This window comes from Pelodiscus sinensis, chromosome 19 (genome assembly GCF_052426305.1).
Source record: "Pelodiscus sinensis isolate ZL-2025 chromosome 19, ASM5242630v1, whole genome shotgun sequence".
In the NCBI taxonomy this organism is placed as follows: domain Eukaryota; kingdom Metazoa; phylum Chordata; order Testudines; family Trionychidae; genus Pelodiscus; species Pelodiscus sinensis.
Window position 1 is genome coordinate 24,279,355 of NC_143070.1, and position 18,535 is coordinate 24,297,889.

General features: G+C 50.2%; 2 protein-coding genes across 2 annotated transcripts in view; one reads left to right on the forward strand and one right to left on the reverse strand.

Moving 5' to 3' along the window:
* The window catches only part of LOC142820483 (butyrophilin subfamily 1 member A1-like), a 646,031-nt gene that overhangs the window by 112,158 nt on the left and 515,338 nt on the right, over positions 1-18,535 (reverse strand). The window lies entirely within an intron of this gene.
* On the forward strand, positions 4,179-12,312 carry LOC149522296 (uncharacterized). Its single transcript, XM_089771201.1, is given in 5 exon segments — positions 4,179-4,758; positions 6,439-6,639; positions 7,867-7,980; positions 8,267-10,181; positions 10,183-12,312. Coding segments are annotated over 4 exon segments (2,427 nt in total). The 5' UTR covers positions 4,179-4,758; positions 6,439-6,452; the 3' UTR covers positions 10,394-12,312.

The window sequence follows — 18,535 nt, forward strand, 5'->3', positions numbered from 1 at the left end:
CTCTTCCCGGGACCAGGCTGGCAGCTCCCAGGAGCCTGCCCAGGTCTGCAAGAGACGGGCACCCGCCTGGTCTAGTGCGGACATCGTGGACCTCATCCACGACCTCCGCACTAGACACAGGAAAGTGGCCGTCTAGGGCAGGATAGCTGCCAGCCTGGCCACCCAGGAGCAGGCTGGCATGAAAATCAAGGTAGTCCACTGAGGCCCCCGACCCTGAGCCCTGAGCTTAGAAGGGCCATACTGTGTCAGACCAAAGGTCCATCTAGCCCAGTAGCCTGTCTGTCAACAGCAGCCAACACTAGGTACCTTGGAGGGGATGGACCGAAAACAATGACCAAGCCATTTGTCTTGTCCCATCCCTCTCCAGCCTTCCACAATCAGAGGCCAGGGACACCATTCCTACCCCCTGGCTAATAGCACTCCATCGACCCAACTTCCATGACTTTATCTCACTTCTCTTTAAACTCTGTTCTAGTTCTAGCCTTCACAGCCTCCTGCAGCAAGGAGTTCCACAGGTTGACTATTTGCTTTGTGAAGAACTTTCTGTTGTTAGTTTGAAGCCTGCTACCCATTCATTTCATTTGGTGTCCTCTAGTCCTTCTATTATGGGAACTAATGAAGAACTTTTCTTTATGCACCCTCTCCACACCACTCATGCTTTTATAGACCTCTATCATATCCCCCCTCAGTCTCCTCTTTTCTAAGCTGAGAAGTCCCAGTCTCTTTAGCCTCTCTTTATATGGGACCTGTTCCAAACCCCTGATATTGTAGTTGCCCTCCCCACTCCCACCCTCTCTCTTCCCCTCTCCCACCTCCTTTTCCCAGTCTCCCCGAGTTTTGTTCAATAAAGAGTTTCTATTTCTGAACACACGTGTCCTTTATTTTGTACATCAGGAAGGGGGGCTAGGGAGGGGTAAGTGGAAGGAGGTGAGGGAGGAATGGGGTACGAGCCCCCGATGGGGAGGACTCGGCTGGCTCTGCGGGCTCCTCGGGGTGGAAGCTCTCCTGAAGCCCCTTGATTGACCCCCTTTCCGGATGGCAGCCTGCAGCAAGTGCAGCCGGTCTGATGGCCGAGTGCTGTGATGTGCCGAGTGTGGGCACTCAGGGCACTCCAAGCCAGGACTGCTTTGCAAGCGGGGAGCCCCTGAGAACTATCTGTCCGGGGTGGGGGTCTGGTCCCTTTAAGCACAGCCCTCGGCTAGCCTGAGACAGCAGCTCCATACTCTAAGTCCTAATCTGATGCCTAGCGGCACTGTTTCTGGCCCTCCTTAACCTCAGTTCAGGGTCCACTCAGTGTGGATATGCTAGTTTGAATTCGCAAAACACTAATTCGAACTAGTTTTTAAGTCTAGATGCGCTAATTCGAATTAGCTTAGTTCGAATTAGTGCTGTAGTGTAGACATACCTAAAGGGATGTTCCCATGTCTGTCATGGGCAGCATCTTTTGTTATTCATGGGCTCTGGGAATTCATATCCAGAGCACCAGGAGGCAGGAATCAGCACCAGACCGACACAGATACCCACGGAGGAAGAAGAAGCAAACAGATAAATGCACCAAGTGAGCAGACAGTCCTGCAGGGGCACATTCAGCTCACTTGGGGAAGATGTCTGGGAAAGCCACAAAGGATAGATATTAACTCATGCACAGACACGGATGCTCAAGGCCTTTCTATACATGGATCTCAGCCAGCAATTCATGATCCAGGAGAAACACAAACAAGCCCAACCTCAACAAGGCCACACAGGAGTCTGCCTCCTAACACAGCCCTCCCACTGCCAGTCCCTGCTGATCCATAGCCACAAGCACTTACCAGATGCTCCTGGCTTTTCCCTTCTGCTGTTTTCCTTCTCAGCAGCTTTTCTCTCTCCTCCCTCAGAGTCTTCAAATGAGTCTCCAATTTTTCCTGAAGAAACAGAAATAAGCACGAGGGCAAACCACATTAGATTGGGAGCCTATTTGTCTGCCTTTAAGAGAGTCCCAGTTTTGTGGAGCTCTGCCCCTGTTCAGCAAGGAGTCAGCCCTGGACATGGCTTTGTCCATAGAAAAATACACAGGAGGAGATTGCGGATGCAGTAGGACACCTACGAGCATGGGGAACAGATCGGTGGTGGCACCTTCATAAAGAATGATGCAGGTGGTTAACAATACTAATCATGTAACCGATTACAATTTTACCAGTGACAGTATTTTTTAATCTGCTGACAGGCAAGGTTGGTAGTGGAAATGGGCTCTCCTGGGGCCAGGGATTTCTTGCGAGGTCTGCCGGGGTGGCCACAAGAACTGCTGGCCAATGGGAACTCCCAGCAGCTGCAGACTGACGTTAGCTGCCAGAGGCAAGTGGGCACTTCAGGGGCAGTGGGGAGTTTAACCAGTAATTGGCACCGATAAACATTAGCTCATCAGTTAACCAGTTTGAACTCTTGCTACAATCCAGTTGAATCCCAGTTCTGCCTGGCATAGACCTGTGCTTCCTGAAACCCTGCTATGGGTGGAGTGAAGGCGCTCAGGGCCCCACACAGCATCCAGTCCAGCAACCTCATCTAGTGCTAGTTGCTGCATCAGAGTTTAACCCCTCAGGGTATGTCTACACTACCCCCCTAGTTCGAACTAGGGGGGTAATGTATGCATACCGAACTTGATAATGAAGCCCGGTATTTGAATTTCCCAGGCTTCATTAGCATAAAGCCGGCTCCGCCATTTTTAAAAGCCGGCTTGTTCGAACCCCGTGCCGCGCGGCTACACGTGGCACGGGCTAGATAGTTCGAACTACGTAATTATTCCGAACTATCTGTACGCCCCGGCCAGAGGCTACTTCCGCTTCTCGGAGCCCGGGCCGGCTCGCAGGTGGGGTGGGGGGAGGCTGCGGCGGGTGCGTGCATGGGGTGCTGGGACTGGCCCTTTGTTGCGGGGGCAGGGCCAAGAGATGCCCACGTGGGCCAGTCCCAGCTTCTGCCCAGCGCATCTGGTTGGTCCCGGGGTGGTGCGCGGAAGGGGGTGGGGGATGCTCACCTGAGAGGTGGTGCCACTGTGGGCTCCTGCCCAGGCACTGAACATGTGCAGTGGTTCTGGCGCAGCCCTTGCCCGTCTCTCTGCCCGCGAGCTGTGAGTGCCCCGAGGGGGACGTGGCTCCGCAGCAGAGGTGGCTTCACATGGACTTGGCGGGGGTGGGGTAGATGCAGGGGGCAGGGCTAGGGTGGGGTCTGGGCAGACTCAGGTCTGGTGGGAGGTGGGGCACCAGGTAAACTCTGCAACACCGAGAGCAAAGCCCCAGCGTGGGGGGCAGGGGGATTAACAGCGGCTGCTGGAGGAGGAAAGGGAAGTTCCCTTTTGAAAGGGGAGGATTGTGGCCGCAGCCCCGCACTTCTGAAATTCCCCGGTGCCGGCCAGTGCAGGCCACGTAGGGCCGAAGGTGCGTGTGATGCCACAGCCCAGGACTTTAAAACCGCGCGGCCCAGCGTTTCACTGCTTGGTTTGGCACGTGGCCTGGAGCCTGGGCCGGGCTGCCCTGCACACTGGAAGGGAGAAGGTGGATGGCAGAGGAAGGGGCTCGAGCTGAGGGGAGGAGGGGCAGGTCAGGAGGAGAAAGAGGAGGTGAGACAAATGCCAGGGGGCTAAGTGAAGACACTGAGGAAAAGGGCAGGAGGGAGGTGTCAGTGGGAGGGAGACAGGGTGATGCTAGAAGAGGAGAGGGTAAGGGCATTGGTGGCTAAAGGGGGAGGGGGAGGTGCTGGGAGAAAGCTCGAAAGGAGGGGTGGGCGTGAGGAAGGCAGGGATGGAGGAAGGCATGTGTGAGGGAACAGGGGCATGAGGGGAATGTGGGGGCAGAGGATGGTGAGGGGGTGGGCATCAGGGAAAGAGAGTGCAGGGCAGGGGGCTTAAAGCAGCTTCCCCAGGAGGATGAGGCACGAGTCAGAGAATGGCACTGGCAAGGGGCCTTTTTTATTTGCTTCAGCATTTATTTTAATCCCTTATTCACCTGGGAGGCGCAGAGCAGGCTCAGGAGGCGGCAGACCCCCCTGCACTTCGCCCGGCCCACTCGAGTTGTATGTTTGTGCTCCCTGCATTTTAAAGGTGTTTAAAGGTAAAGTTAATGTTATGGCAACGTCTTCCCCCAGCGCAGCTCTAGGTTATGACAAGAGGTGGTTAGTGACTGAGAGAAACCAGGTGGGAGGGGATGAGGAGGGAAAAGTAAATCTCACTTTCAGTTTGTGTCTCCTGGGGCGGGGATGAGGCTGCAGAGATGTTGGCTCCATTGCTGGGAGGTGCCCAAGCTAGAGAGGACATGGAAAGTTTCAGACCTTTTCATACTAAACACTTGAGTGTGTCTCTGTCTGGTCTCTGATACAAGTGAAATGCAGAGTTCAGCGTGGGGACATTGTTATAAAGAGGAGAGCCTGGAATCTCACCTCTCTTATCCCTTCCCCACCAGACACTCTGCCCTCTGCGTTGGAGAAAGCAAGAGGAAAATCCCTGGGAGCTTTCAGACAGGGTGAGTTTGCTGGTGGAAATTCTTTAAATGATGAGAAAATTCCTGTGAACACATCTTCATGGGATTGTCATTGAAGTTACCAACCAGATCCAGCGACCACGGTGCACACAGCCCTAAAACTCACCCACTGATCAGTGAGGAGACCCAGGGGCGCTGCACGGGGACCTGCAGACACTTTGCGGAACACTGATCTATGAGGTGTGATGCTAAAGGGGTGAAGCTAAAGCACACAACGGACAGCACCTTCAGGCTCAGATTTCACTGCTCAGTAAGTTTCAAACAATATATAGGCTGAAAAGCTGGGAGCTGTCTGGCTTCCAAGGTATCAGTTTGTTCATGGTGAGAAATTGCTGGATCCCCAAGGGCTCTTTGGTCTAGTGCAGGCCTGGGCAAAATACAGCCCATGGGCCGGATCTAGCTAGCCAGGCCATCGGATCTGGCTCACTGATGCTTGTTGAGAAATGGGCTAGTTCCGTGCTTGCCACTTCCCACCTGCAAGCCACTAAAAGCAAAGGTGAAACAGGAAGGCTACAGGCACTGCTTCCACCCCCAGGAAAATCTCATTGGCTGGTCTCTGGCCAGAAAGGAAGCACTGTGCCTCTCCCATCTGGCTCATAGTTATTCACACACCCACATGGCCCCGCAGTCTGTGCAAGGATTGGACAGGCTCCCTGCCTGCCTCAGAGAGGTGCTTGGCTGCTGGTCGGGAGTCACTCAGGTAAGTCTCCTGGCCAAAGCTTGCCTCTGGCACCCCACCTCTGCCTTTCCCTCCTAATTCTCGGCCCCTCCCACTTCACATATCCAAACTCTTAGTTCTCTTCCTGTATTCAAGTATGCAAGAAGCTATTCATGGTCAGAAACCCTCACCCCCTTATTTGCCCACTCAGCCACTCTCTAAATTAACTTTTCTTTAAATATCTCATGAGTAGTTGGCTAATACAGTGTCCCAGATCACACCTGCTTCCTTCACCCAAAGTCCTTCCCAGACTCTTCTTTCCCTCCTGCATCCCAAACCCTCACCCAAAACTCCCTTCTTCTTCCAGTGTCCATCCTATACCCTGTATCTCTTGCTTAATGTCTTGGAAGAGTGCAGCCCTCCACCACTTTCCAAAATCTTGGAGTTCCCTCCTCCGCTCCCCCACCATCAAAATGAATTGCCCACCCCTGGTCTAGTGGATATAGTTCAGTGAGAGTCAATAACTGAAAGCTGCAGCTGGAGAATTTCAGGCTAGAGAGGAGGCACAAATATTTGATGGGTAAGAGGATTAGCTGCTGAAACAAATGAGCAAAGAACTGGTGGGTTTTCCATCTCTTGATGTCTTCAAATCAACACTGGGCGACTTTCTAGAAAACATGCTGTGGGGGAACAAACTTTGAGCCTGGGTAGCTGGGCTAAGTGTAATCGCTTGTGCAGCAGAGGGGACAGACTGCATGGCTAAGGATAGTTTCTGTTGCCATGAATCTGAATTTTAAGGTTTTATCCTGCAAACGCTCAGCACACGTGTTTAATAATATGTATCTGAATACTCATATTAACTTCACTTCCTGTCTGTTGTGGAGAGAGTTTATAAAGTCTGTCAGATGAGAGAACCAAAGTTTGGGCTGCAAATCAATGCATGAAGACTAAGGATTATAAATACTACAGCCCAAATTAAATTTAACCTATGTCCATGTTCAGGCAGATGAATATGTGGCTTGTTAGCAGAAACACTAGGTGCTGAGAACTGAATCCCATTGTTGCAGGCAAGGTAATGTAACTGAAGCCAGGTATTGAGAGAAATCAATATAGCTTTTGGATCTAACTTGTGTGTGGTGTTTATGGAATATCTAGAACCAGCGTAGAGTCCAGCATGTTTTACATCGGGGACAGAGTCTGGACAGAATTGGGGTGTGGAAAGGATTAAAACCCTTTTTGAAATGTCTCCAATTCCCCTTCTCCCCCTGCCAGGCTGCAGAACACCCATGTTTGACTCCAGCTCAGCCCCTGGCCTGCAGAGCCAGGGACAGGAAATGGCCGTGGTGGAGCCAGTGAACTTTGAGGAGGTGGCTGTGTATTTTTCTGAGGAGGAATGGGCTCTGCTGGACCCGGGCCAGAGAGCCCTCTACAGGGATGTGATGCAGGAGAATTACGAAGCTGTGAGCTGGCTGGGTGAGGATTCCTGTCCCCTTGTGTAACAAAAGCTGGGTGTGCTCTGGAGCAGCTGGGTTGTGTTTGGTTCAGGGTCCTTTATTGCCCAAACCCCCAATATCAGCAATATCTGCCCCAGTAATCCTGGGTCCTGTGTGAGAGGAGGTTCAGTGACATAATAGTGGTGCTGCTCTTCCCACAGCCAAGGTCTCATTGTGGTTCCCACCATCTTGCCCATTTTGTGCATTGGCCAGCGGTGTCAGTGGAAGGGCCCAGGCAGGTACCAGAGTTGTGGGACTGGGTGCAGCTGCTCTTAGTGTCTGCAGGGTCCCCTTGTGCTATTGTGCTGAGCCCCTGGAAGGAAGGTGCCAACTCAGAGTCCTTCCCTGCCTCTGGTAGATTCTGTGTAAGCCAGAGGGGCACCAAATGGCAGGCTCGACTGGCCACAAGAGGAGGGCTGCTGCTGCTGGCAGAGTCGAACCAAGGCTGCAGAAGGGGAGCTGAGCTGCAGGAGCATCTATGAGCAGCAGAGAAGCAGCCCAGCCTGTCTCCACTTTGGCTGGCCACAGAAACAGGCCAGCACTGCCCTGGCTGTCTGCAGGACTGACAGCTGTTGTGGACAGCTAACAGGGCCTACCCAGGCACAGTCAGTCAGTATCAGGAGTGTGGAGCATAGGCAGGGCCTGAAGTGGCCAGCTAAGGATTCATTTTCCTGATCAGACAATTCCCCTGTCTCCTTCTGGCTCAAGTAGAGCATCTGAGCCCAAGAGCAGGGCAATTCCATCCCCCAGTCAAGAGCTTTGTGGGCAGAGCCCATAGGGCTCTAGAGCTGTGCTGGATCCTTTCCCTCCCAGCCCTAGAGACCTGACATGTGTCAGCTCAAATATGAGTCCTGGCTAGGGGTGTCTGTCAGTCCTGAAAGTCCTAGAGCTCTCCTCTTATGAGCAGCGTGTTCCTGTCCTGCCCAAGTATGGAACAGGCCCTACAGGAGACTGAGTTGTATCCTGCAGAGTGCAGCAGAGCGCTCAGTTCCCCATGGGAGTCTTCTGGGCTATTCCCAACATGGTAGTGGTACAGGGGCAGGATGGAATTAGTGTGTCCTGGGATCTTGTACCAGCCAGAGACCAGTCTCTGGAAGGTTGGGAAGGAGCCTCTCTGGGTAGGAGACTCAGATCCTGGCTTTAGAAGCAGGAATGGGACAGACCTTAATGAACAAGATTAGCACTTGGTTAATTTCTCTCGAAATAGGATTTCAAGTCTCCAAAGCTCATGTGCTCTCCTGGGTGGAGCGAAGGGAAGAGCTGCAGATCCCGGATCTCCAAGACTGTGAGGAAGGGGAGATCATCAGTGACACCCACACAGGTGAGATATCAGCTAATCTGACTCAAACCAATTTCTGTGTTTGCATAGCAGATGTTGCTTCTGTGTTTTCATCAAGTCTGACTGGCCCTTCAGCCTGTCTCAACTCCAGTCTGAGAGTGCCGGATGGGGAAAGAGTGATTGGGGAGCAGGGTGAACTCAGCTCATGATTATTGAATATTTCCAGCTGTTCTTTGGGTTTGTCCCCCATTTTCTGTTCACCATTCAGAATTTTTCTTTCAGCTCAGTTCAGGGAATTACTCCTGTGTGGTTTCTCTCTTCATCCCAGCAGGTGATGGGATGCTCAATGAGAACAGTGAGAGGAATCTTCAGGAGGAAGGACCTGAGCAAATGGCTCCACTTGGGCTATTAGTGGAAAGATGTGAAGGGCATGTTTCTCAGAGTCCTGAGCAAGGAGAGACTTGTGAGAGTCAGTGTAGTCTACAATGGCAGCAGGGAAACCGTCCAGGAGCAGGACAGGATAAATCCAGTCAGAGGATCAGAAGGTTGAAAACAAACACAGAAACTGTTCAAAAGAAAATCCCCCATCGACATTCACCTTGTGCTTGCAGTGACAGTACAACTCCTGTTAAACATGAAAGAGCCCAAACAGGAGAGAAACCCTTCAGCTGCTCTGACTGTGGAAAAAACTTCAGAAAGAACTCAAACCTTGTTATCCATAAGAGAGCCTGCACAGGGGAGAAACCCTTCAGCTGCTCTGACTGTGGGAAAAGCTTCAGTCACAGGTCAGGCCTTGTTAGACATAGGAGAGACCACACAGGAGAGAAACACTTCAGCTGCTCTGACTGTGGGAAAAGATTCAATGACCTGTCACAGCTTGTTATCCATAGGAGAGTTCACACGGGAGAGAAACCCTTCAGCTGCTCTGACTGTGGCAAAAGCTTCAGTCAGACCTCAACCCTTGTTAGACATAGGAGAGTCCACACAGGAGAGAAACCCTTCAGCTGCTCTGACTGTGGGAAAAGCTTCAGTCAGACCTCAACCCTTGTTAGCCATAGGAGAGTTCACACGGGAGAGAAACCCTTCAGCTGCTCTGACTGTGGGAAAAGCTTCAGTCACAGGTCAGGCCTTGTTAGACATAGGAGAGTCCACACAGGAGAGAAACACTTCAGCTGCTCTGACTGTGGGAAAAGCCTTAGTCGGCGGTCACACCTCGTTACGCATAGGAGAACCCACACACAAGAGAAACCTTTCAGCTCCTGTGACTGTGGGAAAAGGTTCAGTGACAGGTCACAGCTTGTTATCCATAGGAGAGCCCACACAGGAGAGAAACCCTTCAGCTGCTCTGACTGTGGGAAAAGCTTCAGTCAGACCTCAACCCTTGTTATCCATAGGAGAGCTCATACAGGGGAGAAACCTTTCAGCTGCTCTGAGTGTGGGAAAAGCTTCAGTCGGAGGTCACAGCTTGTTATCCATAGGAGAGTTCACACGGGAGAGAAACCCTTCAGCTGCTTTGACTGTGGGAAAAGATTCAATAACCGGTCACAGCTTATTATCCATAGGAGAGTTCACACGGGAGAGAAACCCATCAGCTGCTTTGACTGTGGGAAAAGCTTCAGTTACAGGTCATACCTTGTTATCCATAGGAGAGCCCACACAGGAGAGAAACCCTTCAGCTGCTTTGACTGTGGGAAAAGCTTCAGTCGGAGGTCACACCTTGTTAATCATATTAGAGTCCACACAGGAGAGAAACCCTTCAGCTGCTCTGACTGTGGGAAAAGATTCAATAACCGGTCACAGCTTGTTATCCATAGGAGAGTTCACACGGGAGAGAAACCCTTCAGCTGCTTTGACTGTGGGAAAAGCTTCAGTCGGCGGTCATACCTTGTTATCCATAGGAGAGCCCACACAGGAGAGAAACCCTTCAGTTGCTCTGACTGTGGGAAAAGCTTCAGTCAGAGGTCATACCTTGTTATCCATAAGAGAACCCACACAGGGGAGAAACCCTTCAGCTGCTCTGACTGTGGGAAATGCTTCAGTGACAGGTCATACTTTGTTAGACATAGGAGAGCTCACACAGGAGAGAAACCATTCAGCTGCTCTGATTGTGGGAAATGCTTCAGTCAGAGGTCACACCTTGTTAGTCATAGGAGAGCTCACACAGGAGAGAAACCCTTCAGCTGCTCTGACTGTGGGAAATGCTTCAGTCAGAGGTTGCAACTGGTTAGACATAGGAAAACCCACATGCAAGAAACCATTCAGCTGTTCTGACTGTAGGAAATGCTGCAGTCAGAGGTCACAGTTTGTTGTCCATAAGAGAACTCTCACAAGAGTGAAATCCTTCAAGTGCTCTGACTTTGGGAAATGTTATTGCGAGATTTCAAGCCTTGTTGCATGTCATTGAAGCCACACATTTGAGAAACCCTATAGTGGTGGTGAGCAAAATTTTCTCTGATGGCACAATCTAGCCTGCCTAAGGCTTTGATCCTGTCCACAAGGTAATGCCAGGCCCCACCTCCAAATGAGTATGTGCTGAGGGGGAAGGAGCTTAGCCCCACCCCTTCGTTGTGTTGTGTAACTTCTAGAGAGGAGGCAGCGCTAGGCTGAGTCCTTGCCACACAACCTGAGGCTGGCATTAGAGGCACTGCTGCCACTGCACTGCTGGCCTCCAGGGCTACATGGCCATGTCAGGGGTGCCTCTGCATGGCTGCAGCAGTAGCATCTCTGGCCCTGGATTGAATGGCTATGTCTACACTGGCATGATTTTCCGAAAATGCTTTTAATGGAATTTTTTCCATTAAAAGCATTTTCGGAAAATTGTGTCTAGATTGGCAATCTAGACGTGCATTTCTGCAAAAAAAGCCCCGATCACCATTTTCGCGATAGGGGCTTTTTTGCCGAAAACAGTACTGTGTTGTTTACACTGGCCCTCTTGCGCAAATCATTTTCACAAGAGTGCTTTTGCCCGAATGGGAGCAGAACAGTATTTCCGCAAGAACACTGATGATCTTACATGAGATTGTCAGTGTTCTTGCGGAAATTCAAATGGCCAGTGTAGACAAGTGGCAAGTTTTTCCACAAAATCAACTTGCCAGTCTATGCACAGCCATTGGTTGCAGCAGTTGTGCCTCTGGTGTCCGGGGCTGGTCCTGGTCTTTGTGGCTGCTGCTGCAACAGCAGAGCCTCCCTCCGGGGTGACCAGGACAGTGTGGCTGCAGATGTTGCTGCATGGGGGCCCAAATCCAGGTAATATTTGCTTTCCTCCCCAGATACTCCCTCCCAATCTCCTCAATTCCCTTTCCCCTGGCAGCCAGCACCCCCAACTTGCTCTGGCACCCTCCTTTTTTCTTGTACCCTCCCCCTGGCCAGATAGCTGCCTGCTTCTGCATCCCAGATCCTTCCTCAAGACTCCAACCCTTTCTTCAGCCCCCTGTTACATTATTGGATTTTAAGGTGAGCATACAGATCACTTTCTGTGATCATGGGGAATTGTTTGCTTCAAATTTGGTACAAAGTGGGCCATGTGAGATATCAAATGAAAGCTGATATTGTGTTGATTCTATGTATGGTATTCATGTACTTGTTTGGAGTTTGTATGGGGAGTTATGACTATGGGCTCTGTTGATGCTGTGTATGGACTGCCTGTCATGGGCAAAGAATGTCCAATGAGTGACTATGCTAATCAGTATGGATCCAAGGACAGTGGCTCTCCGGGTGGCCAATACACAGCTGAGGAATGCATGTGGTAAGCTGCAAAGCAGCCAGGTTACAGTGGCTGCTGGCATATGAAACAGGTCACTTGACCATGTGACTAGGTCCAGCTTGGAAGACACCAGGAATGAATATCAAACATCATGAGGGCGGCTCCATCTTGTCTTCAGTCTTGCTACTTATCCCAGATGAAGCCTTGCTAAGGACAGAGACAAGGGGAATGAGTGCTGACCCATCCTGATATACTATGTATGCCAAAGACTTTTATGCTAGCAGTTTTTAACATCTCTGCTAAGATCCTGCATCAAGAATTTGCTGATTGATGTATATAATGTATTAACAACCTTACTCTCAACCTTTTTTTTCTTTTATTAATAAACCTTTAGATTCTAAAGGATTGGTCCCCTATGATCTTGTGGGTAAGATCTAAAGTATAAATTGACCAGAGATTCATCACTGGTTCTTTGGAACCGGGTGAATCTGTTCTGGGTTGGAGAGATTGGGCTCTATAACCTCTCACCTGTGTGTAAGACCAGGGCTGATTGTGGCACAGGAAGAGCTGGGGTATCTGAGAGGTTTTACTTATGTGGCTTCCTATAGGTGGACTGGCAGATAAAGTGCTCTGTATAACTGGTTTGTGGCCTATTTCGGAAAGGTCTCCAGTCAAGGACTGTAAGCAGTCCTGGTTTTGAGCAATTTGACCTGAGTGGATTCCCTCATCAGTGCCCAGACCCAGCCCTGCCCTCTCCAAACCTGTAGACTACTGTTGCTAATGGAAACTCACTGTTAATTACGTAATTAGTCAAGCCATTTTGCTAGGGCTGCATCTGGGGAGTTACATTTAAATTACTGAAGAGATTAAACCTTTTAACTTTCTCATGTTAGTTGATCAAACTTTATTGTATATTATGTAAAATATTTATGTTGAATACATACAAAAAAACCAATGTTTTTACTTATTGTAAGGGTGGAGAACCTTTTTTGTATTGGGAGCCACTCAGCCACAGAAAAATCAGTTGGAGAACACTCGAAGATGTGGCCCCTGACTGAGACACCTCCGTCTTTTGGCATTCACAGGGTGAGGGGAAGAGACAGGGAGCACTGAAGTTCAGGGCTTCTCATAGGCTTCTCATAGGCCAGATTTACTTTTCTGGGGTTCCAGAGTTAGAGGATTTTTTGGATCTCCTTAGGCTCTAGGGTGGAAACAAAAGTTTGCTGACCTGACTCTGCACTGAGCTAGTGCTATGTGCCATGTAGCTTCCTGCAGAGCTGCGGACAACATTTAAGTCCTGTAGTCACTCTCTGACATACCTGAAGAAGGTCTCCAAGAAGCCCTGAGGGTTGGATTGCTGCTGACCTTGGAAGGCAGCCTGAAGAAAGTGCTGTATCAGTAGTAAATGCCTTGATAGGTTTCCTCACCGTATTGTTTTGACAGATGCCCCACCCCTCCCTTAGGCCTTGCTCCCAACCCCACCCGCTTCCACCACCAGGCTACGTCTATACTGGCATGATTTTCCAGAAATGCTTAAAATGGAACAGTTTTCTGTTATAAGTATTTCTGGAAAAAGCGCATCTACATTGGCAGGATGCTTTTCTGGAAAAGCACTTTTCCCAGAAAAGCGTCCATGCCAATGTAGACGCGCTTTTCCGCAAAAAAGCCCCGATCATCATTTTCGCGATCAGGGCTTTTTTGCGGAAAACACTACTGTGCTGTCTACACTGGCCCTTTTCCGGAAAAAGGACTTTTGCCCGAACAGGAGCAGCATAGTATTTCTGGAAAAGCGGCTGATTTCTTACAGTAGATCATCAGTGCTTTTCTGGAAATTCAAGGGGCCAGTATAGACAGCTGGCAAGTTATTCCAGAAAAGCGGCTGCTTTTCCGGAATAAGTGGCTAGTGTAGACACAGCCCCAGTGTTACCAAAAGACAGACAACGTAGAGGATCATGAGTCTTACATGTGTAACATCTTGTCTCCAGAGTAGGTGGAGGTCTATGCATTTTATGCGAGAAGGAAAACAAACCCCCTTTTCCTGGTCTTTGGTCTGTTCTAGTCTTCCTGGCATGGGAGTGGGAGCCTGGGCCTGCCCACTCCACTGGACTCCTCCCAGGGACCCTACAGGAAGAGCAGCTGGCAGGGCTTCTAATACCACTACCTCTCCATGGGCCACTTCACCCACCACTTCCTTTTATTAGCCTCTGCCTTTTATCTTGGGGTTCAGCTTGGCTGTGCTCTGCACCTCTCAGAACTCTACCCCCTGCTGCCTGGGAGGAAACATTCTATAGGGACCGGGAGGCCTTAAGTAGCAACAGGTGCTTAATTAATACCTGTTGCAGGCTGATTCCTAATTAGGCCTTCATTATCTGCCCTGATTACTGGGCTGTATTCAGGTGAGGCTAATTGGGAAACAAGAGGGTATTAACCCCTCCTCCCAATATGGCTGCTTTCTATAGGATTTTGTAGACTCTGTGAGGCCTTGGTAGTTCCCTGCTCTAGGTGTGCTGCACATTCTTCTACTCCCCTTCTCTCTCCTTTTTTGGGTGAGGGGTGCCTGTGGAGTGGGTTGCCTTTTTGTGTCTAGCAGGCCCCGGCTACCATTACATTATAGGCCAGGCCCCCTTTTCCACCTGCTTTTCTAGCTATTGAGGGTGTGTGGGGTCTTTCCTGCCCTGCTTCTGGGTGGGGGGAGCTCTCTCCTATCTCTTTCAGGGACTATTGTCCCCCCCTTTCTCCACTTCAGTAGGCCTGACCTCCACCATTCCTGCTGTTGCTGCTTTCTCTGAGGCAGAGGAGGTAAGGGGGCTGCTTTAGGGCAGCCTCTGGAGTTCTCTCTTCTCCCACAGCTTGTCCTGTGTTGGGAATGTAGGGAATAATTCCGGACACCCTGGCTGTGTCTACTTGATAAAGTATACTTGGTTGCTAGGTGTTTTAATGCAACTGAGAAAAGAACAAATTAATAGTAAAGAGAAATTCATCTCTGGGTTTCATCTTAAGGTTACAGTGTAGAGGGAAGGGCAACCATTGACTTAGTACAGAGAAGTTTAACTAAACAACAAAACAAAGAAAATTACCTGATTACTTCTAAAGAGATATTTCCGGTCTACCCATACTCGTGCTTCAAGGTCCAGTCTATTTCCATGCCCTGTATTCTTTGTAGGTAAGGTAATTCTGCCTAGTTCAATTAATCTTTTTTTCTCCAGCTCCTGACTTAAAACTCACACGAAGAAACATAGCAGGCAGGTATCTCTTCTAATTCAAATGTCAACACTATCTTATTGGTTCTTCTGGCTTCCTGCCCACACTTTCTAGCTACCTTGGTTGAACCTTTTAGTTACTGAATATGGAGATGTTTAGAAAAGGCCAGCACTCCTCCTGTCCGTCACACACCTCTCAAATCACAGACTGGGCCAGACGGGTGGTCCACACTGGCTGTGATTTTTTTTCTGGCAGTTTAGACAAAAACATAATATACCTGCTCACACTAAATTCACTGCTGAATACACAAAGAACTAAACAAGCTCCCCTGTGTGCATGGAACACAATGATTTAGATATAGGGAGAGTTTTAACTGGCTTAGTCCAGAAAACTTTCATGGGAGAGTGCATTAGCCATTTTGTTAGAAGCTCCTGAGATGTGTGGTATGTCAAAGACAAGGTCTTGGGGAGCCAAACTCCACCAAAGGAGTTTCTTGTTAGTCTCTTTGACTGTGTGAAACCACTTCAGAGCAGAATGGTCAGTCTGCAGATGGAAGTGCTGTCTGCAAATACACGGTCATAGCTTCTCTAGAGCGTATATGATGGCATAGCATTCCTTCTCGGAGACAGACCAGTGGCTTTCCTGCTCTGAGAGTTTTTTACTGAAGAACAGAATAGGGCGGAAATGTTGTTCTGGCCAGTATGAAACCCTCTCTCAGTTCTTATCCCAGACATTTGTGTTTCTTTTTCCAATTTATTTTTGCCTAGGACTGTGGTTTTACTGTGCAGAGGTCTTCCCAAGGGCACATCTGCTTCTCCACAGTCCGTGGCTGCCCAGCAGCTTTTGTAACCCTGAGCAAGCACCTTACCAAACTGTCTTTCTTTAGAGGCTGGGCCAGCCAGACTCTGCTCTCAGATCTGGAGGGTAACCAAGAAGAAATAAATTGCTTAATGCAAATAAATGCAAGATTTATTAGATATTACAGGTGATATAAAAAGAAAAGGCAAGAGAAGGCTTATAACATCTCTTTGGATTGCTGGTGACTCCTGACTCCCAGAGCTCGGGGAGAGTGTGAGGGTCTCATAGTTGAGCCATGGGGTTCAGAATCAAACCAGCCCCTATGTGTGGGATGTGCAGTTGTGCTGGAATCTGGTTACTCATGTCCATGGACAATAGGAAACAAACAGTCTGGTGGGCCACACAGAGAATCTTTTTGGAATGATGTACAGGTGACTGAGGCCCCTGTCTTACTGCCTACAGCAAATCCTCCAGGTACTGCACAGTACTGGGTGGACACAGTGTCACTTGTGCAGCAGCAGGCCACAGAATCTCACCCACCCCCTCCTAGAATAATCCTCTCACCTATATCTAAGATATTGAAGCCTTCAAATAGTTTGAAGACCCCAAGATACAGAGAATCCTCCAGCTGTGATCTGTACCCCATGCTACAGAGAAAAGCGAAAAAACCTTTGGGTTTTGAACAGACACTTGAAGGTACAGGAGGCCTGGGCCCCTGCAGCTTTCTGCCTTGCCAGGTCTGACATTTTGAGAAGTCCAGTAGAAAGAGAGAAGGGCCACTGGAGGGGCTTAGCCCCTGGCTGGCTCTACCTGTGAACAGCAGGAAGGAGACACCCCTGCCCCTGGGGAATGTGGTGCTGGGTGTGAGTCCCAATGCTCCCCGTGCAAAGAAAAAATGAAGGGGAGGGGCTCCTATGCTCTACCCTTGCAGAATCACCCACCTGAGAGAACAAAATCAGTTTGTGGCCTATTGTGCACAATGGGGAATACGAATGTGACGGGAGAGGCTGTGGACGGCAGAGACCCAGCACGTCCCCTGTCTTGTCACTAGAAACACCCTGCTGTGCTGAGGGTAATGGGGCTATTCCCAGGCAGGTATCATCTGTGCACTGTAGGCTCCAGCTGTTCAGTGATGCTGCCTCAGCTTCACCAGGGTCCTTTAGATCTTCAGCCTAACGCTCTCCCCAATGAGCTATTTTGGCAGATGCACCCTCAGCTCTGAGTCTGCTACTTCTCTCTCAGGGCGTTTTTCTCCTCAGGAGTGCACAAGAGAGAAGCTGTTGCCGCTGGCCCTGCAAGGCAAGATGAGCTTTGCCTGCTCCCCTCAGCCTGACTCCCTACTTGGTCCCATTTCCGCTTCCCTTCCCAGTCTGACCCAGTTGCCAAAAGGGGCTGCAGCTGCTGATGACAGGGAAGATGCTGGGAGGCAAGATGCTGGCAACAAGAGATTCCAGATGCTTCTTTGCTCTGGTTCTCAATGTGCCATGCCGGCTGCCAGCCACCTTGACCAAACCTCAGACCAGCTGGACTAGCAGCCCACATCACAGCGAGTCACTAGTGGCCCAATCAGACAAGAACGTTTGGCAGCTACAGAGGTGCCTTTGTGAAAAGGCCACTTGTGAGTAGGGTTCCTATAGGCTGACTAGCACAGTTGATTAGAGCATGGTGCTACTAATGCTCAAGGTATGGGTTCAAGCCCCATGTTGGCCACAAGGCTGCTTAGATATCTGCTATGGACAAGGGAGCAGAAAACAAGCAAAAGGCAGAGAGCTTTGCAGGAAGCAGGCCAAAGAGCTGGTATGGAGAGGCTCCTGTACTTACTGCATGGCTAAAAGGGCCTTAGCCTGGCATGCTTTCCCCACTAGCAGATAAAACTCTTCTCTTCCCTCCATTCTCCCCAACGGGGTGACCTGATGCCTAAATTGCTGCTGTAGTAGCTATCCCAAAGCTCCCCAGCCCAAACCACAGCGAGGCCTCAATATGTTCAGGCCTGCAGCATGTGCCCAGCACACAGAGCTGCTGCCAACTGCCTGGCCACCTGCTTCAGTGGCCAAACAGCTGCCCCTGAACCCACTCCTGCTCAAGTCTCCCCTGCCCCAATCCTCTGGCTTCTCCCCATAGCTGCCGATGTCCCTGCACATGTGGCAGTGGGACCACCTGAGGCAGGTGCCAGTCCCATCCCTGAGCCCCCCTTCTTCCCCTTTCCACCAGCCTCTCCCCAGTTCTACATTCTACATTCCCCACATAAAAACACAAATTTTGTTCTTTCAATGGAAAAGTCCTGTTTGTTTTACCAGCAGGCAAAGGGGGAGAGGAAAGTGGGAAGGGCAGGCAGTGGAAGGTGCGTGTGGGGGAAGGCACAGAGGGGCAATGCAAAGTGCACTTGTGGGGATGCCCAGGGGAGAGTCCCCTCCTCCCCTCAGCTGTATGCAGCAAGAGCCCCTGGAGCCCCTGCCTCTCAAAGGTGAGCAACCTGCTCTCCACTACCCCCAGGCCCATGGGTCTGAGAGGAGTTTCTCTGGTTGCTTGGAGAAGGCCCCATCTTGGCAAAGGGATGAGGAGGCCCAGACCTGCCCCTGTGGGCACCTCCCCACCTGTGTAAATCTTGCTCTTAGTGACCCAGCCCCCTGATGGGAGCCATGGCCTTGCTGGGGCCTGGAGTCAATGTGTAAGTGAGACAGTCTGGTGCAGAGAGAGCAGATGAAGAAATTGCAGCTTGTGGGGCTCTATGGTATAATGGAAAAAGTTTTGGGTATCTAAGCTGTGGTGCTCAGTGTGAATCAGACTAATCATGCAAAGATTTTTTTAAGTTCAAATCCCACCAGAGTCACTTTACCTTCATGAGCAGTTTTTACTAAACAGGCAACCTCTTCAAAGGGGCCCAAGAGAAGGGAA